At 55.3% G+C, this 22,610-nt stretch overlaps 1 protein-coding gene across 2 annotated transcripts in view; it reads left to right on the top strand.

Moving 5' to 3' along the window:
* CFAP65 (cilia and flagella associated protein 65) overlaps positions 1–22,610 on the top strand; it is an 87,291-nt gene that overhangs the window by 7,231 nt on the left and 57,450 nt on the right. For both annotated transcript variants that reach the window (XM_039913520.1, XM_029064269.2), the window contains exons 3-10: positions 3,407–3,600; positions 7,086–7,188; positions 10,913–11,079; positions 13,614–13,813; positions 15,306–15,451; positions 16,181–16,403; positions 17,263–17,528; positions 21,698–21,898. In XM_039913520.1, the coding sequence (XP_039769454.1) occupies positions 3,407–3,600; positions 7,086–7,188; positions 10,913–11,079; positions 13,614–13,813; positions 15,306–15,451; positions 16,181–16,403; positions 17,263–17,528; positions 21,698–21,898 (1,500 nt within the window). The remainder of the gene's footprint in view (positions 1–3,406; positions 3,601–7,085; positions 7,189–10,912; positions 11,080–13,613; positions 13,814–15,305; positions 15,452–16,180; positions 16,404–17,262; positions 17,529–21,697; positions 21,899–22,610) is intronic.

Below are 22,610 nucleotides of genomic sequence, written 5' to 3'. Positions count from 1 at the left end.
GGGTGTGTGTGTGGAAAAGCAGGTCTGTGAGGAAAAATGGTGTGTGTGTGGGTGTGTCAAAACAGGTCTGTGAGGAAAATGCTGTGTGTGTGTCTCTGTGTGTGTGTGTGTGTGGAAAAGCAGGTCTGTGAGCAAAAATGGTGTGTGTGGAGGTGTGTAAAAACAGGTCTGTGAGGAAAATGCTGTGTGTGTGTCTGTGTGTGTGTGTGTGGAAAAGCAGGTCTGTGAGGAAAAATGGTGTGTGTGTGGGTGTGTAAAAACAATCTGTGAGGAAAATGCTGTGTGTATGTGTGTATGTGTGGAAAAGCAGGTCTGTGAGGAAAAATGGTATGTGTGTGGGTGTGTGTGTGGAAAAAAAGCTCTGTGAGGAAAATGGCTTGTGTACGTGTGTAATAATAATAATAATAATGTTGGTATTTGTTAAGCGCTTACTATGTGCCGAGCACTGTTCTAAGCACTGGGGTAGACATAGGGGAATCAGGTTGTCCCACGTGGGGCTCACAGTCCTAATCCCCATTTTGTGTGTGTGTGTACGTGACCCTCCCGAGCTCGTCTTCTACATACACTGTGTGTGTAAAAACAGGTCTGTGAGGAAAATGGTGTGTGTGTGTGTGTGTGTGTGTGTATCTCCCCCTCCTGAGCTCACCTTCTATGTAATAATAATAATAATAATAATATTGTTGGTATTTGTTAAGCGCTTACTATGTGCAGAGCACTGTTCTAAGCGCTGGGGTAGACACAGGGGAATCAAGTTGTCCCATGTGGGGCTCAGTCTTAATCCCCATTTGACAGATGAGGGACCTGAGGCCCAGAGAAGTGAAGTGACTCGCCCACGGTCACACAGCTGACAGGTGGCAGAGCCGGGAGTCGAACTCATGACCTCTGACTCCGAAGCCCAGGCTCTTTCCACTGAGCCGCGCTGCTTCCCACTACATGTTCATTCATTCATTCAATAGTATTTATTGAGCGCTTACTATGTGCAGAGCACTGTACTAAGCGCTTGGAACGAACAAGTCGGCAACAGATAGAGACCGTCCCTGCCCTTTGACGGGCTTACAGTCTTACATGTGTGTGTAAGGAAAAACAGGTCGGTGAGGAAAATGGCACGCGCGCACGCGTGTGTGTGTGTAAAAACAGGTCTGTGAGGAAAATAGTGTGTGTGGAAAAACAGGTCTGTGAGGAAAATGGGGTGTGTGTGCGCGTGTGTGTGCATGTCCCCCTCCTGAGCTCACCTTCTATGTACATGTGCAAGGGAAAGCAAGTGTACATGTGAAAGGGAAGGTCTGCTGCGTGACCTTGAGCAGGTCACTTCATTTCTCTGCGCCTCAGTCGTCTCAGCTGTAAGATAATAATGCTGGCATTTGTTAAGCGCTTACTATGTGCCGAGCACTGTTCTGAGCGCTGGGGGAGATACGGGGTCATCGGGTCGGCCCACGGGAGGTTCACAGTTCATCCCCATTTTCCAGATGAGGTCACTGAGGCCCAGAGAAGTGACTTATAATAATAATAATGTTGGTATTTGTTAAGCGCTTACTATGTGCAGAGCACCGTTCGAAGCGCTGGGGGAGGTACAGGGTCATCAGGTTGTCCCACGGGAGGCTCACAGTTCATCCCCATTTTCCAGATGAGGTCACTGAGGCCCAGAGAAGTGACTTATAATAATAATAATAATAATAATGTTGGTATTTGTTAAGCGCTTACTACGTGCAGAGCACTGTTCGAAGCGCTGGGGGAGATCCAGGGTCATCAGGTTGTCCCACGGGAGGCTCACAGTTCATCCCCATTTTCCAGATGAGGTCACTGAGGCCCAGAGAAGTGAAGTGACTCGTCCACAGTCACCCAGCTGCCAAGTGGCGGAGCCGGGATTCAAACCCATGACCTCTGACTCCCAAGCTCGGGCTCTTTCCACTGAGCCACGATGGGGACAGGCGTTTAGACTGCGAGCCTGACAGTGGGCGGGGACGGTCTCTGTCTGTGGCCGAATTGCGCAGTCTAAGCGCCGAGGACAGCGCTCTGCACGGAGGAAAGAGCACGGGCTTTGGAGTCAGGGCTCATGAGTTCGAATCCCAGCTCTGCCACTTGTCAGCTGTGTGACTGTGGGCAAGTCACTTCACTTCTCTGTGCCTCAGTTCCCTCATCTGTAAAATGGGGATTAAGACTGTGAGCCCCACGTGGGACAACCTGATTCCCCTGTGTTTACCCCAGCGCTTAGAACAGTGCTCTGCACATAGTAAGCGCTTAACAAATACCAACATTATTATTATTATCGATTAGACTGTAAGCCCGTCAAACGGCAGGGACTGTCTCTATCTGTTGCCGACTTGTTCATCCCAAGCGCTTAGTACAGTGCTCTGCACATAGTAAGCGCTCAATAAATACTATTGAATGAATGAAAGGAAGCGCTCAATAAATACAACTGAATGAATGAATGAATGGGGATGAAGGCCGTGAGCCCTACATGGGCCTGGGACTGTGTCCGACCCGATTAGCATATTTCTCTCCCAGCACTTGGAACGTCATAATAATGTTGGTATTTGTTAAGCGCTTACTATGTGCCGAGCACTGTTCTGAGCGCTGGGGGAGATACGGGGTCATCGGGTTGTCCCACGTGGGGCTCACAGGCTTCCTCCCCATTTGACAGATGAGGGAACCGAGGCCCAGAGAAGCGAAGTGACTTGCCCACAGTCACCCAGCTGACAAGGGGCAGAGCCGGGATTCGAACCCATGACCTCTGACTCCAAAGCCCGGGCTGCTTCCACTGAGCCACGGAACGTAGTAAGCGCTGAAGAAGCGCCATCGTTACGATTGTATCTTTTGGGCGTGAGGAAAAAATGTGGATTTGTGTGTCCCGTGGTCTGTCTGCCCCTCCCGAGTTCACCCGCACTTTACTCTCAACTCTGATCTCGGGTGTGAGGAAAAGCAGGTGTGTGTTTGTGTCTACGAGAAGCCGCGTGGCTCAGTGGAAAGAGGCCGGGCTTGGGAGTCAGAGGTCACGGGTTCGAATCCCGGCTCTGCCCCTTGTCAGCCGGGGGACCGTGGGCGAGTCACTTCTCTGTGCCTCAGTTCCCTCATCTGGAAAATGGGGATGAAGACTGGGAGCCTCACGTGGGACAACCTGCTGACCCCGGATCTCCCCCAGCGCTCAGAACGGTGCTCTGCGCGTAGTAAGCGCTTAACAAATACCGACATTATTATCATCGTTATTATAAGTCACTTCTCTGGGCCTCAGTGACCTCATCTGGAAAATGGGGATGAAGACCGGGAGCCTCCCGTGGGCCGACCTGATGACCCCGTGTCTCCCCCACTGCTCAGAACGGTGCTCGGCCCGTAGCAGGCGCTTAACGAACAGCGACGTTATTATCATCTTTATTGTTTCCGCTCCCTCCTCGCTCCCACCTTCCCCCAGAAGCAGCAGCTCCGGGCCTCGGGGATCCCGGCTCCTCCAGGCGGCCGGAGGAGGGTGAAGGAGAAGAAGAGGGTCGTCTGCGGGTTGGAGGTCACCAGGTGTCTCCGCTGGAAAGGCTGGCAACTGGGAAGAGAAGAGACCAAGTCCTTGGCCCTGAAAAACGTGCACGCAAAGACGCGGAAGCTCGAGTTCAGGTGGGTCGGTCAAGGAGGGTCGCGGGAGGCGGCAGCCCCCCAAACCGAGCCCGTCGTTGGGCGGGGACGGTCTCTGTCTGTCGCCGGCTTGCCCATTCCAAGCGCTCAGTCCGGGGCTCGGCACACGGTAAGCGCTCCATAAATACCAATGAATTGAATGAATGAAACCCCGGCCAGCCCCGGGCACTGTGGGACTGTGTCCGACGTGATGTGCTTCTCTCCACCCCAGTGCTTGGCGCGATGCCTGCCACCGAGGAAGCGCTCAACTGCTCATTTGTATTTATTTTGTTACTGAGGTGTCCGTCCCCTTGGTCCTGTTTATCGTGCTTACGTTGTCTTGTCTGTGTCCGTCCGTCTCCCCCGATTAGAGCGTGAGCCCGCAGTTGGGTAGGGATGGTCTCTGTCTGTGGCCCAATCGTCCATTCCAAGCGCGTAGTCCAGTGCTGTGCACGTAGTAAGCGCTCAATAGATACTGTTGAATGAATGAATATTATGCCCGTATCTGTAATTTGATTATAATTTTAGTGTCCGTCTCCTCCCACTCCATTCATTCATTCATAGTGAATTTCTTTCTTTCTTTCTTTCTTTCTTTCTTTCTTTCTTTCTTTCTTCTTTCTTTCTTTCTTTCTTTCTTTCTTTCTTCTTTCTTTCTTTCTTTCTTTCTTTCTTTCTTTCTTTCTTTCTTTCTTTCTTTCTTTCTCTTTCTTTCTTTCTTTCTTTCTTTCTTTCTTTCTTTCTTTCTTTCTTTCTTTCTTTCTTTCTTTCTTTCTTTCTTTCTTTCTTTCTTTCTTTCTTTTTTCTCTCTCTCTCTCTCTCTCTCTCTCTCTCTCTCTCTCTCTCTCTCTCTCTCTCTCTCTCCCTTCCTTCCTTCCTTCCTTCCCTTCCTTCCTTCCTTCCTTCCTTCCTTCCTTCCTTCCTTCCTTCCTTCCTTCCTTCCTTCCTTCCTTCCTTCCTTCCTTCCTTCCTTCCTTCCTTCCTTCCTTCCTTCCTCTCTCTCTCTCTCTCTTTCGTTCTTTCTTTCTTTTTCTTTCTTTCTTTCTTTCTTTCTTCCGTCCTTTCTTTCTTCCGTCCTTTCTTTCTTCCGTCCTTTCTTTCTTTCTTTCTTTCGTCCTTTCTTTCTTTCTTTCGTCCTTTCTTTCTTTCGTCCTTCCGTCCTTTCTTCCGTCCTTTCTTCCGTCCTTTCTTCCGTCCTTTCTTCCGTCCGTCCTTCCTTCCTTCCTTCCGTCCTTCCTTCCGTCCTTCCTTCCGTCCTTCCTTCCGTCCTTCCTTCCGTCCTTCCTTCCGTCCTCCCGTCCTCCCTTCCTCCCTTCCTCCCTTCCTCCCTTCCTCCCTTCCTCCCTTCCTCCCTTCCCTCCCTTCCTCCCTTCCTCCCTTCCTTCCTTCCCTCCTTCCCTTCCTTCCTTCCTTCCTTCCTTCCTTCCTTCCTTCCTTCCTTCCTTCCTCTCTCTTTCTCTCTCTTTCTCTCTCTCTCTCTCTTTCTCTCTCTCTCTTTTCTCTCTTTTCCTTCCTTCCTTCCTTCCTTCCTTCCTTCCTTCCTTCCTTCCTTCCTTCCTTCCTTCCTTCCTAAATAAATAGTATTTATTTATATTTATTATTTAGTAATAATACTATTTATTGAGCGCTTACTATGTCCAGAGCACTGGACTAAGCACTTGGAATATATAATTCGGCAACAGAGAGAGACAGTCCCTGCCCACTGACGGGCTTACGGTCTAATCGGGGGAGACGGACAGACGAGAACGATAGCGATAAATGGAATCGAGGGGACGGACGTCTCATTAAAACAATAGCAATAAATAGAATGAAGGGGACGGACATCTCATTAACAAAATAAAAAGGGTAATAAAAATATATAGAAATGAGCGGACGAGCAGAGGGCTGAGTGGAGGGGAAGGGAGAGGGGGAGGAGCGGAGGGAAAGGGGGATGAAGACTCTAGACTCTAAGCTCATCGTGGGCAGGGAATGTGTCTGTTGTTGGATTGTACCCTCCGAAGCGCTCAGTATAGTGCTCTGCACACAGTAAGCGCTCACTAAATACGGTTGAATGAATGGATGATTGAATGATTCTTCCCCTTCCCCTCCCCACCCCCCAAGGCCTCTGTGGCGACAAGATTTCCAAGATTTTGTTCCCCGTGATAGCTCCCTCCGCTCCTGTCAATCGATTATATGTACTGAGCGCTTTCTGTAGGCAGAGCACTGGACTAAGCGCTTCGGAGAGTACAGCAGAACAGTCGGTAGACGCATTCCCCGACTAAGCCCCTCTTTCCTCTCTTCTCCCACTCCCTTCTGCGTCCCCCTGACTCGCTCCCTTTCTTCATCCCCCTTCGCAGCCCCGCACCACTTAGGTCCATTCATTCATTCATTCATTCATCCATTCAGTCCTATATAATGAGCGCCTACTGTGTGCAGAGCACTGTACTACGCGCTTGAGAAGTGCGGCATCCGGATCTGTCATTTCTTTATTTCTATTACCGTCCGTCACCCCCTGCTAGACCGTAAGCTCGTTATCGGCACGGAGCGTGTATCTGTTTATTGTGGAATCGTCCTCTTCCGAGCGCCCAGCACAGTGCTCTGCACACAATAAGTGCTCAATAAATAGGACCGAATGAATAACCGGTTGAATTTCCTGCCCAAAATGAGAAGCGGCGTGGCTTAGTGGATGGAGCGTGGGCTGGGAATCAGAAGGATCTGCGTTCATTTCCTCTTGTCCCACTTCCTTCGGCGTCGCCCTGACTTGCTCCCTTCATCCATTCAGTCGTATTTATTGAGCGCTTACTGTGTGCGGAGCACTGTCCTAAGCGCTTGGAATGGACAGTTGGGCAACTGATAGAGACCATCCCTGCCCAACGACGGGCTCACGTGGGAAGCAGCGTGGCTGAGTGGAAAGACCCCGGGCTTAGGAGTCAGAGGTCAGGGGTTCGAATCCCAGCTCTGCCCCTTGTCAGCTGGGTGACCGTGGGCGAGTCACTTCACTTCTCTGGGCCTCAGTTCCCTCATCTGGAAAATGGGGATAAAGACTGGGAGCCCCACGGGGGACCACCTGATGACCCTGTATCTCCCCCAGCGCTTAGAACGGTGCTCGGCACATCGTGAGCGCTTAACAGATGCCAACATTAATTCATTCATTTAGTGGCTGTTGTGTGCAGAGCGCTGTACTGAGCGCTGGTTCTGTGGTCCTCTCCCAAGCGCTTAGTTCAGCGCTCTATTTATTTGCTATCGTTTTAGTGAGATGTTCTTCCCCTCGACTCTCTTTATCGCTCTCGTTCTCGTCCGTCCGTCTCCCCCGATCGGACCGCGAGCCCGTCAGAGGGCGGGGACCGTCTCTATCTGTTACCGACTTGTCCGTTCCAAGCGCTTAGTCCGGCGCTCTGCACGTAGTAAGCGCTCGATAAATGCTATTGAACGAGTGAGTGAATGCTCCGCACCCAGTCGGCGCTCAGTAAACGCGCTCGAATCGGTGATACCCCCTTCGGCGACCCCGGCAGGGCCCCGGCCACGAGGTTCTTCTCGACGGTGTTTCCGCAGCCCATCTTCCTCAGCCCCGGCATGTCCCTCGTCCTCCCCGTCACCTTCCGGCCCTTGGAGGAGGTAAGCGCCGCCCCCCACGTCCCGTCCCCCCTCGGCCCCCCGACCGCGTCCTCGGAGGGGGGAGACGGCAAGGCGCTCCGTGCGAGAGGTCGAGGTGCCTCTAAGTAGCCGGGGCGGGGGGGGGGGGGGCGGGGGGTGTTAGTCCAGTGCTCTGCGCGGGGTAAGCGCTCAATAAGTAGGACGGAACGAATAATGAACGAATGAGGCAGGGGTCTGGAAGGGGCTTAACTTCGGGGTCCCCTTCCTGCAGATCCCCGAGCCCCCCTAGGGAGAGGAGCAGCGTAGCTTTGTCCGTCCGTCTCCCCCGATCGGACCGTGAGCCCGTCAGACGGCAGGGACCGTCTCCATCTGCTGCCGACTTGTTCATTCCAAGCGCTTAGTACGGTGCTCTGCACATAGTAAGCGCTCAATAAATACTATTGAATGAAAGAGCCCAGGCTTGGGGCGGGGGGGGGGGGGTCAGAGGTAGCGGGTTCTAATCCTGGCTCCGCCACTCCTCAGCTGTGTGGACTCTGGAGAAGCAGCGTGGCTCAGTGGAAAGAGCACGGGCTTTGGAGTCAGAGGTCATGGGTTTGAATCCCTGCTCTGCCACTTAATAATAATAATAATGTTGGTATTTGTTAAGCGCTCACTATGTGCAGAGCACCGTTCTAAGCGCCGGGGTAAACACAGGGGAATCAGGTCGTCCCACGTGGGGCTCCCGGTCTTCATCCCCATTTGACAGATGAGGGAACCGAGGCCCAGAGAAGTGAAGCGACTCGCCCACGGTCACCCAGCTGACGAGTGGCAGAGCTGGGATTCGAACTCATGAGCCCTGACTCCAAAGCCCGTGCTCTTTTGTCAGCTGGGTGACCGTGGGCGAGTCGCTTCACTTCTCTGGGCCTCGGTTCCCTCATCTGTAAAATGGGGATGAAGACCGGGAGCCCCACGTGGGACGACCTGATTCCCTTGTGTCTCCCCCAGCGCTTAGAACGGTGCTCTGCACATAGTAAGCGCTTAATAAATACCAACATTATTATTAAGTCACTTCCCTTCTCTGGGCCTCAGGACCTCATCTGGAAAATGGGGATGAAGACTGGGAGTCCCGCCTGGGACAACCTGATGACCTGGTTGAGAAGCAGCGGGGCTCAGTGGCAAGAGGCCGGGCTGGGGAGTCAGGGGTCATGGGTTCGAATCCCGGCTCTGCCCCTTGTCAGCTGGGGGACTGTGGGCAAGTCACTTCACTTCTCTGGGCCTCAGTGACCTCATCTGGGAAATGGGGCTGAAGACTGGGAGCCTCACATGGGGCAACCTGATTCCCCTGTGTCTCCCCCAGCGCTTAGAACGGTGCTCGGCACAAAGTGAGCGCTTAACAAATACCAACATTATTATTATTATTACCCCAGTGCTTAGAACGGGGCTGGGCACATAGCACTTAAATACCGTCATCATCACCTTGGGCAAGTCAGTTTACTTCTCTGTGCCTCAGTGACCTCATCGGTAAAATGGGGATTAAGACCGGGAGCTTCAAGTGGGACAACCTGATGACCTTGTATCCCCCCAGCGCTTAGAACAGTGCTCGGTACATAGTAAGCACTTAAATTCCATCATTATTATTATTATTATCATTTCTCAGCCCAGGCGATGAGATGAACGGGAGAGCGTTTGGGGGGTGGAGAAACACTATACAAAACCAAGGTCTTACGATCTGAGGTAGAGAGATTATTGATCGTTTATCTACCCCAGCACTTAGAACAGGGCTTGGCCTATAGCAAGCACTTAACAAATACCATTATAAGTATTATTGTTATTAATACTGTTGGTTAGTGTTAAGTACTGTTGCTTACTGTTACTGTTTATTGCTCTATTTTACTCTCCCAAGCGCTCAGTACAGTGCTCTGCACACAGCAAGCGCCCAATAACTACGTTCCAATGAATGAATGGCAGGAAAGTGGCTGCCTGTTGCTATATCGTACTCTCCCGGACGCTCAGTACAGTGCCCTGCACACAGCGCTCAACGAATACGATCAAATGAAGGAATGGCAAGATGGCGTCTGTCGCTCTAGCGTACTCTCCCAGACGCTCAGTACAGTGCCGTGCACACAGCGCTCAATAAATACGATCAAATGAATGAATGGCAGGAAAGTGTCTGCTTGTTGCTATAGCGTACTCTCCCAGATGCTCAGTACAGTGCCGTGCGCCCAGTCAGCGCTCAACAAATACGATCGAATGAACGAATGGCAAGATGGCGTCTGTCGCTCTAGCGTACTCTCCCAGACGCTCAGTACAGTGCCGTGCGCCCAGTCAGCGCTCAACGAATACGATCGAATGAACGAATGGCAAGATGGCGTCTGTCGCTCTAGCGTACTCTCCCAGACGCTCAGTACAGTGCCCTGCGCACAGCGCTCAATAAATAGCAAACGAATGAATGGCAGGAAAGTGTCTGTCTGTTGCTATAGCGTACTCTCCCGAACGCTCAGTACGGTGCTGTGCGCACACTAAGCGCTCAATAAATGCAACTGAATGATGATCGACCCAGGCGATGAGATCGTGAACGGGAGAGCATCTGGGGATGGAAAAATGCTACACAAAATCAAGGTCTCATTAGCTGGGGTAGAGAGATTATCGATCGTTTCGTATTACTCGGAGTGGTTTATCGTTACCGTTTATTGTCTTCTGGTCCTCTCCCGGGCGCTTAGTACAGTGCTCCGCACACACGGTAAGGGCTCAGTAAATAGGGTCGGATAGAGAGCCCCGAGACCGCACGGCGGATTCCCCCGCCTCCCCGCGACCTCGCTGTCACGGGGACGTCCGAGGCGCTGCTCGTTCACCAGGGAAGCAGCGTGGCCTAGCGGAAGGAGCCCAGGCCCGGGAGTCGGAGGACGCGGGTTCTAATCCCGGCTCCGCCACGCGTCTGCCCGATGACCTCGGGCGAGCCACTTCGCTCCTCTGGCCCTCGGTTCCCTCCTCTGTAAAATGGGGACGAAGACCGTGAGTCCAACCCGATTATCTCGCCTCTACCCCGGGGCCCAGCACACCGCCTGCCACGTGGTAGGCGCTTAATGAGTCCCGCAGTTATCACTGTTAATATCTTGCTCGTCCAGTTGGGGGTCATTCGTTCATTCCGTCATATTTAATGAGCGCTCTCTGTGTGCAGAGCACTGTGCTAAGCGCTCGGAAAGTACAGAGGAGCAGCGGGGCTCAGTGGAAAGAGGCCGGGCTTGGGAGTCACAGGGCATGGGTTCGGATCCCGGCTCCGCCCCTTGGCAGCTGGGTGACCGTGGGCGAGTCGCTTCACTTCTCTGAGCCCCAGTGACCTCATCTGGAAAATGGGGACGAAGCCCGGGAGCCGCACGGGGGCCGACCCGATGACCCCGTATCTCCCCCAGCGCCTAGAAGGCTGCTCGGCACGTAGTAGGCGCTCAACGCATACCAGCGTTAGAGAAGCAGCGTGGCTCCGTGGAAAGAGCGCGCGGACTTTGGAGTCGGATGTCATGGGTTCGAATGCCGGCCCGGCCCCTTGTCAGCTGGGTGACCGTGGGCGAGTCACTTCTCTGGGCCTCAGTGGCCTCATCTGTCAAATGGGGATGAAGACGGTGAGCCCCACGTGGGACGACCCGATTCCCCCCGCGTCTACCCCAGCGCCGAGAACAGTGCCGGGCGCACGGTAAGCGCTTAACAAATACGAACATTTAATTGAGCGACGAATACGCCAGGCGGCTTCCCCCCCTCCGTCTCTCCGCAGCGGGAATACCGGGACCGGCTGAGCTTCGAGTCGCCCGAGGGGACGTTCGCGGTGGAGCTGTGGGCGTCGCTGCCCCGTCACCTCTTGCTGTGCCCCGCCAGGCTGAAGCTGCCCCTCTGCGCCGTGGCCGAGAGCTCCGAGGCCTCCTTCCCCCTACGCAATGCGGGGTCAGTGTCGGGCGGGCCCGGGGGCGGGCGTGGCGGCGGCAGGAGCCCGGGCTTGGGAGTCGGAAGCCGTGGGTTCGGGTGCCGGCCCCCCCCCACTCCGTCATAACGTTGGCATTCGTTAAGCGCTTACTACGTGCGGGGCACCGGTCTAAGCGCTGGGAAAGATACAGGGTCATCAGGTGGTCCCTCGTGAGGCTCGCGGTCAATCCCCCTTTTACAGATGAGCTAACTGAGGCGTAGGGAAGCTGAGCGACTTGCCCACAGTAGACCGTGAGCCCGTCAGAGGGCAGGGACGGTCCCTATCTGTTGCCGATTTGCCCATTCCCAGCGCTCAGCACATAGTAAGCGCTCAGTAAATACTCTTGAATACAGCTGACAGGTGGCAGAGCTGGGATTCGAACCCACGACCTCTGGCTCCCAAGCCTGGGCTCTTTCCACTGAGCCACGCTGCTTCTCTCAGTGATAACGTTGGTATCCGTTAGGCGCCTACTACGTGCCGAGCGCCGTCCGAAGCCCTGGGGGAGATCCGGGGTCATCGGGTTGTCCCCCGTGAGGCTCCCAGTCTTCATCCCCATTTTCCAGATGAGGGAACTGAGAAGTGAAGTGACTCGCCCACAGTCACCCAGCTGCCAAGGGGCAGAGTTGGGATTCGAACCCACGACCTCTGACTCCCAGGCCCGGGCTCTTTCCACCGAGCCGCGCGGCTTCTCTAGAGCAGCTTGTCGCTTGTGTGACCGTGGGCGCGTCCCTTCGCTTCGCTGGGCCTCGGTGCCCTCATCTGGAAAACGGGGATGGAGACCGGGAGCCCCACGGGGGACGACCCGCTGACCCCGTCTCTCCCCCGGCGCTTAGAACGGTGCTCGGCACCTGGTAAGCGCTTAACGGATACCGACATCGTTATTATTATTATTATCGTTATGACACGGGGGTGCCCCCAAGGCCCCGCGGAGAGGCCCTAGACTCCCACAGGGATGTGAGGCCCGTCGTGGGGCAGGGCCGGTCTCTCTCCGTTGCCCGGTTGTCCGTTCCAAGCGCTCGGTCCGGTGCTCTGCACACAGTAAGCGCCCGAGAAATACGATCGATTGAATGGATGAAGGTCACTGAGGGACCGAGGGGGCGGGTAGGGCCCGGGCCTGGCAGTCAGAAGGGCCTCGCCGGTATCACTCAGCGTGGCTCGGTGGAAAGAGCCCGGGCTTGGGAGTCGGGGGGTCACGGGTTCTAATCGCGACTCCGCCACCCGTCAGCCGTGTGACTGTGGGCGGGTCGCTTCCCTTCTCGGTGCCTCGGTGACCTCGTCTGGAAGATGGGCGATGAGGCCTGGGAGCCTCACGGGGGACGACCCGATGACCCCGGGTCTCCCCCAGCGCTTAGAACGGCGCTCTGCACAGAGTAAGCGCTTATCAAATAGCGACATTATTATAGTAAGGCAGCGTGGCCCAGTGGAAAGAGCCCGGGCTTCGGAGTCAGAGGTCGTGAGTTCGACTCCCGGCCCTGCCCCTTGTCAGCCGGGTGACCGTGGGCGAGTCGCTTCACTGCTCTGGGCCTCGGTTCCCTCGTCTGGAAAACGGGGATGAAGACCGGGAGCCTCCCGTGGGACGACCTGACGACCCTGTATCTCCCCCAGCGCTTAGAACGGTGCTCTGCACGTAGTAAGCGCTTAGCGAGTGGAAAGAGCACGGGCTTTGGAGTCAGAGATCATGGCTTCGAGTCCCGGCTCTGCCACCTGTCAGCCGGGTGACTCTGGGCGAGTCACTTCATTTCTCTGTGCCTCAGTTCCCTCATCTGTAAAATGGGGATGAAGCGCTTAGAACAGTGCTCGGCACAGAGTGAGCGCTTAACAAATACCAACATCATTATTATTATTATTATTATTATTATTATAATCCTGGCTCTGCCGCTTGTCAGCTGGGTGACCGTGGGCCAGTCACTTCACTTCTCTGGGCCTCAGTGACCTCATCTGTAAAATGGGGATGAAGACTGGGAGCCCCACGTGGGACGACCTGATTCCCCTGTGTCCCCCCCGGCGCTTACAACAGTGCTCTGCACGTAGTGAGCGCTTAACAAATGCCAACATTATTATTATTACTAACAAATACCACCATTAATTAATTAATCCTGGCCCCTCCGCTTGTCTGCGTCATTGTCTGCATTGGGAAGCAGCGCGGCTCAGTGGAAGGAGCCCGGGCTTTGGAGTCGGGGGTCATGAGTTCGAATCCCAGCTCTGCCCCTTGTCAGCTGTGTGACCTTGGGCGAGTCACTTCACTTGTCTGGGCCTCAGTTCCCTCATCTGTCAGATGGGGATGAAGCCTGGGAGCCCCACGTGGGACCACCCGATTCCCCTGTGTCTCCCCCAGCGCCTAGAACAGTGCTGGGCACATAGTAAGCGCTTAACAAGTACCAACATTCTTCTTCTTCGTATTACGTTATTACAGTAAGCACTTAACGTGAAGGAGACCCGTCCTCACCGAAGGACCGGGGTCCCCGTCTCGCCCCGCCTGACTCCCCTCTCCTCCGCCCCCTCCTCCGCGCCGCAGAGACCTGCCCACCTCCTTCAGGTGGACGGCGCCCAGCCCCTTCCGGATTCTGCCGGCCACGGGCCGCCTGGAGCCGGGCGACCGGTGCCGGGTTCGAGTGGTCTTCCAGCCGTCCGCCGCCCTGGTCTACGACGCGCCGGCCACCTGTTGGCTCGGGGACGGGACCCGGCAGAGGCGCAGCATCCAGCTCCGCGCCGTAGGTGAGGCGTCGCTCGGCCCGACGCCGGCCCCCGGCCCCGGCCCCCGGCCCCCTCCTCCCCGGAGGCGCCGACCCTCACCCCGACGCTGCGTCCCGCGCGGCCTCTTCCCTCTCGCCCTGCTACCGAGGAGCGGCGGGGCCTAGGGGAAGAATCCCGGCCTGGGGGTCGGGGGGGTCACGGGTTCTGATCGCGCCTCCGCCCCCTAATCATTCATTCGATAGTATTTGTCGAGCGCTCGCTATGTGCAGAGCACTGGACTAAGCGCTTGGAATGGACACATCGGTAACGGATAGAGACGGCCCCTGCCCTTTGACGGGCTTACGGTCTAATCGTTTGTGAAGCAGCGTGGCTCAGTGGAAAGAGCCCGGGCTTGGGAGTCAGAGGTCATGGGTTCGAATCCCGGCTCGGCCCCTTGTCGGCTGGGTGACTTTGGGCAAGTCCCTTCGCTTCTCTGGGCCTCGGTTCCCTCATCTGGAAAAGGGGGATGAAGACCGGGAGCCCCACGTGGGACGACCTGATTCCCCCGTGTCTACCCCGGCGCTTAGAACAGTGCTCGGCCCATAGTGAGCGCTTAACAGATACCAACGTTAACATTAATCGTCAGCTGTGTGACCTTAGGCGAGTCACTTCCCTTCTCTGGGCCTCCGCGACCTCATCTGGGAAATGGGGATGAAGACTGCGAGCCCCACGGGGGACGACCTGGTGACCTTCTATCTACCGCAGCGCTCAGAACAGTGCTTTGGCACGGAGTAAGCGCTTAACAAATCCCGACATTATCGATAAGGCTCTGAAGCGGGGGAGAGGCATCGTCTGTCGGATCTGACGTAGTAAGCGCCTAACAAATCCCGACATAATCGATGAGGCTTCGAAGCGGAGGAGAGTCATCGTCTGTCGGATGATGATGTTGGTATATTTGTTAAGCGCTTACTAGGTGCCGAGCACTGTTCTGAGCGCTGGGGGAGATACAGGGTCGTCAGGTCGTCCCACGGGAGGCTCACAGTCTTCATCCCCGTTTTCCAGACGAGGGAACTGAGGCCCAGAGAAGTGACCTGCCCACAGTCACCCAGCCGCCAAGTGGCAGATCCGGGATTCGAACCCATGACCTCGGACTCCCCAGCCCGGGCTCTTTCCGCTGAGCCACGCCGCTCCTCTAGGAGCCGACACAGTGAGCGCCTAACAAATCCCGACATATTATCAATAAGGCTCTGAAGCGGGGGAGAGGCATCGTCTGTCGGATCCGACACAGCGAGCGCTCAACGAATAGCGATGTTATTATTATTTGAGGAGCGAGAGCGTTCCGGGCCAGAAGGAGGATGTGGGCCGGGGTCGGGGCGCGACTGTCAGCTCGTCGTGGGCGGGGGACGTATCCGTTTATCGTCCTGTCGTCCTCTCCCAAGCGCTTAGTCCAGCGCCGCGCACGCAGCGAGCGCCCAGTAAGTACAACTGAGCGGCTCGGACCTCACCGTCTCTCCCCCTTTTCTCCCTCCGGCAGCCAAGTGTCCACAGCTGCTGGTGATCGTGGGCTCGGAGGGGTCGGAGGGGGCGGGTTCCGCCGCCTCCCGCCCGACCCTGAATTTTGGCCCCTGCCCCGTGGGCAGAACCACGGAGAGACGCGTCCAGCTCTACAATCCGTCGGCGGTAAAACTGGCGGCTGGGGACGGGCCCGGGCGGGAAGGGGGCCCCCCCCCCCAGATAATAATAATGTCGGTATTTGGGAAGCGCTCACTACGTGCCGAGCGCCGTTCCGAGCGCCGGGGGAGATCCGGGATCATCGGGTCGTCCCACGGGAGGCTCCCGGTCTTCATCCCCATTTGACGGATGAGGTCACTGAGGCCCGGAGAAGTCGTGACCCGTCCACGGTCACCCAGCTGACAAGGGGGCAGAGCCGGGAGTCGAACCCGTGACCCCTGACTCCGAAGCCCGGGCTCTTTCCGCTGAGCCACGCTGCTCAAATCCATCATCGTTATCATTATTATCATTATTATCCCCCGCCCCGCATGTGTCCCCGCGTCTGTTCTCGAGGAGCAGCGTGGCTCAGTGGAAAGGGCGCGGGCTTGGGGGTCAGAGATCACGGGTTCTAATCCCGGCTCCGCCGCTAGTCAGCAGTGTGACCTTGGGCAAGTCACCTGACTTCTCTGTGCCTCAGTGACCTCATCTGTCAAATGGGGATTAAAACTGTGAGCCCCACGTGGGACGACCTGATCACCTGGTATCCCCCAGCGCTTAGAACAGCGCTTTGCGCATAGTAAGCGCTTAACAATTCATTTCACTACGACGTACGCCCCGCCCCCCCCCACCCCCCCCCCGGCACTCACGCTCCGTCTCTCCCCATCTCTCCGCCCGTCCCCCTCTGTCTCTCTTTGGCAGGTGAGTGCCCGTTTCCGGATCGAGCGGTCTTGGGGCCTCCCCTCGCCCGACCCCGCGTTCTTCTGCCCCACGACCGACGGCGTGGTGCCCCCCGGCGGGCGACAGTGGCTGCCCCTGCTCTTCCAGCCCCAGACCGTCGGGGAGACGAGCGTCGACTCCTTCTCCGTCCTGCTGTCGGACAACGTCTCCCAGACGCCGTTCGGGGTGACGGGTTCCTGCGAAGGTCGCCACCCTCCTCCCCGCCTCCCGCCCCGCGCCCTCCTGGGGTCCTTTCCCCCCGGGCCCGGCAGCCCCATCGCCCCCGGCCCTCACCCCGTCTCCGGCTCCTTCCTCCCCCGGCCCTTCTTCATTCCCCTCCGCTCGGTCGTCTTCATAATACTAATAACGGTGGTATTTGTTAAGCGCCTACTACGCGCAGAGCACCGTTCCGAGCGCCGGGGGAGATCCGGGGTCATCGGGTCGTCCCACGTGAGGCTCCCGGTCTTCATCCCCATTTGACAGATGAGGTACAGAGATTAATGATAATGTTGGTATTTGTTAAGCGCTTACTGCGTGCAGAGCACCGTTCTAAGCGCTGGGGGAGATACAGGGGAATGAGGTTGTCCCACGTGAGGCTCACAGTCTTCATCCCCATTTGACAGATGAGGCACAGAGAATAATAATAATAATAATAGTAATAATAATAATGTTGGTATTTGTTAAGCGCTTACTGTGTGCGCTAGAGCACCGTTCTAAGCGCTGGGGGAGAGACAGGGGAATCAGATTGTCCCACGTGAGGCTCACAGCCTTCATCCCCGTTTGACAGATGAGGGAACTGAGGGCCAGAGAAGGGAGGCGACTTGCCCACGGTCACACAGCTGACAAGCGGCGGAGCCGGGACCAGAACCCATGACCCCTGACTCCCGAGCCCCTGCTCTTTCCACCGAGCCCCGCCGTTCGTTCTCAAGCTCAGAAGACGCCCCCACCCCCCAACCCGACACCCCCCACCCCCCCCCCCCAAGCGTCTCCGTCATCATCGCTGCTGTCGTTGTCGTTAATAATGTTGGTATCGGTTATGATTCTTCCGGTGGCTCCCGGCTCAGGTCCCGCCCTGGTCCTGGAACGCTCCACCGTCAATTTCGAGTGGCTCAGCCTGGGCGAACACTCCGTCCAGCCCCTGGGCATCCGCAACCGGGCCGACGTCCCCGCCTTCTACCAGTTCGAGCTCGACGGGCGAGGGGGGGTCTTCTCCTTGGACCGGCCTTGCGGGGTCCTCCCCGGGGGAGCCCGCCGGACGCTGCGCCTCACCTTCCGGCCCACGCGGCCCCTCGTCTACTTCCGCAGGGTGGCCTGCCTCGTCCATCACCAGGTGGGCCGGGCCCCCCCTCCCCTTCCCGCCGCGGCCGGGGGCGACGGCCCGACTCCCGGGTTTGGGTTCCGGGGTGTCCGGGCTGGGTCGGGGGGGCGGCCCGCGGGGGGATCCCGCCACCGTCGCGGGGGGTCCCTTCGGGATCCGTGGACCCCCGCATAGAGGAGCGGCGTGGCTCGGGGGAAAGAGCCCGGGCTTTGGAGTCAGAGGTCATGAGTTCGAATCCCGGCCCTGCCGCTTGTGACTGGGGGCGAGTCACTTCTGTGGGCCTCAGGGACCTCATCTGTAAAATGGGATTGAGACCGTGAGCCCCACGGGGGACATCCCGGTTCCCCTGTGTCTACCCCAGCGCTTAGAACGGTGCTCGGCACATGGTAAGCGCTTAACAAATACCGACATCGTTATCATCCCTGGACGTGTGTATGCGTTTGTTGAGGGGACGGGGGGGAGCAGAATCACCCCGTATGTCCGGGCGTCCCCCGGACGGAGCGCCGGACAAACCTAAAGCGGCGCGGCCTAGGGGATAGAGCCCGGGCCTGGGAGTCGGAAGACCCAAAATAATAATAACAATTATGGTGGTGATGATGATGATGATGATGATGATGGTATTTATTCATTCATTCATTCAATAGTAGTTATTGAGCGCTTACTATGTGCAGAGTACCGTACTAAGCGCTTGGAACGGACAAATCGGTAACAGATAGAGACGGCCCTTTGACGGGCTCACGGTCTGATCGGGGGAGACGGACGGACAAGGACGATAGCAATAAATAGAATCGAGGGGATGAACGTCTCGTTAAAACAAGAGCAAATAAATAGAATCGAGGTGATGTACATCTCATTAACAAAATAATAGAATCAAGGAGATGTACATCTCATTAACAAAGCACAGAGAAGTAAGGTCATGGGTTCGAATCCCCGCTCCGCTACTTGTCAGCTGGGTGACTCTGGGCAAGTCACTTCACTTCTCTGGGCCTCAGTGACCTCATCTGGAAAATGGGGGTTAAAACTGGGAGCCGCACATGGACAACCCGATGACCCCGTATCTCCCCCAGCGCTTAGAACGGTGCTGTGCACGTAGTAAGCGCTTAACGAATACCAACGTTATTATTAAGCGATTCGCCCAAGGTCACACAGCAGACAGGTGGCAGAGGCGGGATTCGAACCCGTGTCCTCTGACTCCCAAGCCCGGGCTCTTTCCACTGAGCCGCGCTGTTTTTCCAGCGTGGTATTTGTGAAGCGCTTACTATGTATGGGCCGGGCACTGTAATAATAATAATAATAATGATGTTGGTATTTGTTAAGCGCTTACTATGTGCAGAGCGCTGTCCTAGGCGCTGGGGGAGATCCAGGGTCATCAGGTTGTCCCACGTGGGGCTCCCACACTTTTAATCCCCATTGGACAGATGAGGTCACTGAGGCCCAGAGAAGCGAAGCGACACGCCCACAGTCACCCAGCTGACGAGGGGCAGAGCCGGGAGTCGAACTCATGACCTCCGACTCCGAAGCCCAGGCTCTTCCCACTGAGCCGCGCTGCTTCCCACTAGGGTTAAAATATAGGATTAGGGTTAAAGATAATATTAGGGTTAATATTAGGGCAGTAGGGAGGTTTATTATTATCGTTTAGGGTAAGGCCTAGGATCAGGTTAGGATCAGGGTTAAAGATGATATTAGGGTTAAAATTAGGGTTGTAATCCGGTTTATTATTATCGTTTAGGGATGAGCCTAGGGTCAGGGCTAGGTTTACGTTAGGGCTAAAGATAGTTTAGAGAAGCAGCGCGGCTCAGTGGAACGAGCCCGGGCTTGGGAGTCCGAGGTCACGGGTTGGAATCCCGGCCCTGCCACTTGTCAGCCGGGTGACTGTGGGCGAGTCACTTCTCTGGGCCTCAGTGACCTCATCTGTCAAATGGGGATGAAGACCGGGAGCCTCACGAGGGACGACCCGATGACCCCGGATCTCCCCCGGCGCTTAGAACGGTGCTCTGCACATACGTGGCTCGGTGGAAAGAGCACGGGCTTTGGAGTCAGGGCTCGTGAGTTCGAATCCCAGCGCAGCCACTTGTCGGCCGTGTGACTGTGGGCAAGTCACTTCACTTCTCTGGGCCTCAGTTCCCTCATCTGTAAAATGGGGATTAAGACTGTGAGCCCCACGTGGGACGACCTGATTCCCCTATGTCTACCCCGGCGCTCAGAACGGTGCTCGGCACATAGTAAGCGCTTAACAAATACTTAAGAACAGATACCGACGTTATTAATAGGCTTAAGATTAGGGTTGTAGAGAGGTTTATTATTATTGTTTAGGGTAAGGCCTAGGTCAGGGGTAGGACTAGGGCTAGGGTAAGGTTAGGATTAGGGTTAAAGAGAGAATTAGGGTTAAAATTAGGGTTGTGGTGAGGTGTATTATTATTGTTTAGGGTAAGGCCTAGGGTCAGGGTCAGGTCAGGATCAGGGTTAAAGATAATATTTGACCTTATTATTTTAGTTTATTATTATTGTTTAGGGTAAGGCCTAAGGTCAGGGCCAGGTTAAGATCAGGGTCAAAGATAATATTTAACCTTATTATTTTAGTTTATTATTACTGTTTAGGGTGAGGCCTAGGGTCAGGGCCAGGTCAGGATCAGGGTCAAAGATAATATTTAACCTTATTATTTTAGTTTATTATTACTGTTTAGGGTAAGGCCTAGGGTCAGGGTCAGGTCAGGATCAGGGTTAAAGATAATATCAGGGATAATATTAGGGCTGTAGTGAGGTTTATTGTTATTGTTTAGGGTAAGGTCTAGGATCAGGGCCAGGTTAGGATCAGGGTTAAAGATAATATTTAACCTTATTATTTTAGTTTATTATTACTGTTTAGGGTGAGGCCTAGGGTCAGGGTCAGGTCAGGATCAGGGTCAAAGATAATATTTAACCTTATTATTTTAGTTTATTATTACGGTTTAGGGTAAGGCCTAGGGTCAGGGTCAGGTCAGGATCAGGGTTAAAGATAATATCAGGGTTAATATTAGGGCTGTAGTGAGGTTTATTGTTAGTGTTTAGGGTAAGGCCTAGGGTCAGGGCCAGGTTAGGATCAGGGTTAAAGATAATATTTAACCTTATTATTTTAGTTTATTATTATTGTTTAGGCTAAGGCCTAGGGTCAGGGTCAGGTTAAGATCAGGGTCAAAGATAATATTTGACCTTATTATTTTAGTTTATTATTACTGTTTAGGGTGAGGCCTAGGGTCAGGGCCAGGTCAGGATCAGGGTCAAAGATAATATTTAACCTTATTATTTTAGTTTATTATTACTGTTTAGGGTAAGGCCTAGGGTCAGGGTCAGGTCAGGATCAGGGTTAAAGATAATATCAGGGTTAATATTAGGGCTGTAGTGAGGTTTATTGTTAGTGTTTAGGGTAAGGCCTAGGGTCAATGCCAGGTTAGGATCAGGGTTAAAGATAATATTTAACCTTATTATTTTAGTTTATTATTGTTTAGGCTAAGGCCTAGGGTCAGGGTCAGGTCAGGATCAGGGTCAAAGATAATATTTAACCTTATTATTTTCGTTTATTATTATTGTTTAGGGTAAGGCCTAGGGTCAGGGTCAGGACTAGGGCTAGGGTTCGGTTAGGATTAGGGTTAAATTCATTCAAAAGTATTTACTGAGCGCTTACTAGGTGCAGAGCACCCTACTAAGCGCTCGGAACGAACGAGTCGGCAACGGATAGAGACGGTCCCCGCCGTGTGACGGGCTCACGGTCCGATCGGGGGAGACGGGCGGACGAGAACGATGGCGACAGATAGAGTCGAGGGGAAGGCCGTCTCCTAAAAACGGTGGCGGCTAAATAGAATCGAGGCGATGTACATCTCATTAACACAATAAATAGGGCGATGAGAATTATATGCGGTCGAGCGGACGGGTACGGCGCCGAGGGGACGGGAAGGGAGGGGGGGAGGAGCGGAGGGACATGGGGGGAGAAGAGGGTTAAGGTGCGGAGAGGTGAAGGCGGGGCGGTCGAGGGAGAAGGGGAGCTCAGTGTGGGTTAAAGATAGAATTGGGTCAAGAGTAGGGTTGCGGTGAGGTTTTTGGTTAGATTTAGGGTCAGGCCCCGGCCTAGCGGCAGGCTAAGGGTCAGCCGGGCCCCTGGGCCGCCCCCCGGCCGCTGAGCGGCCCCCCGGCCAACTCCGTCGCAGGAGCCGCTGTTCCTGGACGTGCTGGGCACGTGCCACTCGGACGACACCAAGCCGGCCGTGCTGAAGCCGCGCCACCTGGGCTGGCACCGTGCCCACCTGGCCCGGGGGCTCACCCTCTACCCTCCGGACATCCTGAGCGCCATGCTCCAGGAGGGGCGGCTGGAGCGGGATCCCGACGGGGCTCTCCGGTTGCCCAGACAGGTACCTCCCGACCCCGGCCCCCCGAGATGCCCTTCCCCGCCTCCCCCGTCCCCTGAAATGCCCTCCCTCCCCGACCCCGGCCCCCTGAAATAATAATGTCGGTATCTGTTAAGCGCTCACTATGGGCAGAGCACCGTTCTAAGCGCCGGGGGAGATACGGGGTCATCGGGCTGTCCCTCGGGAGGCTCACGGTCTTAATCCCCATTTTACAGATGAGGCAGCTGAGGCCCAGAGAAGTGAAGTGACTCGCCCACAGTCACCCGGCTGACAAGTGGCGGAGCGGGATCGGAACCCATGACCTAATAATAATAATAATAATGTTGGTATCTGTTAAGCGCTCACTACGTGCCGAGCACCGTTCTGAGCGCTGGGGTAGGCACAGGGGAATCAGGTTGTCCCACGTGGGGCTCACGGTCTTCATCCCCATTTTACAGATGAGGGAACTGAGGCACCGAGAAGTGAAGTGACTCGCCCAAAGTCACACAGCTGACAAGTGGCAGAGCCGAGGTTCGAATCCATGACCTCTGACTCCCAAGCCCGGACTCTTTCCACTGAGCCGCGCTCCTTCCCAATGCCCTCCCTCCCCGACCCCGGCCCCCCGAGATGCCCCCCCCCCCCCACTGCCCCCCTTTGGTTCATTGAGAAACAGCGCGGTGTGTTGATTAATAATAATAATGATAATAATGTTGGTATCTGTTAAGCGCTCACTATG

This window comes from Ornithorhynchus anatinus, chromosome 1 (assembly GCF_004115215.2).
Source record: "Ornithorhynchus anatinus isolate Pmale09 chromosome 1, mOrnAna1.pri.v4, whole genome shotgun sequence".
NCBI lineage: Eukaryota > Metazoa > Chordata > Mammalia > Monotremata > Ornithorhynchidae > Ornithorhynchus > Ornithorhynchus anatinus.
Note: the sequence above shows the minus strand (reverse complement) of the source record. Positions and strands in the feature narration are given on the sequence as shown.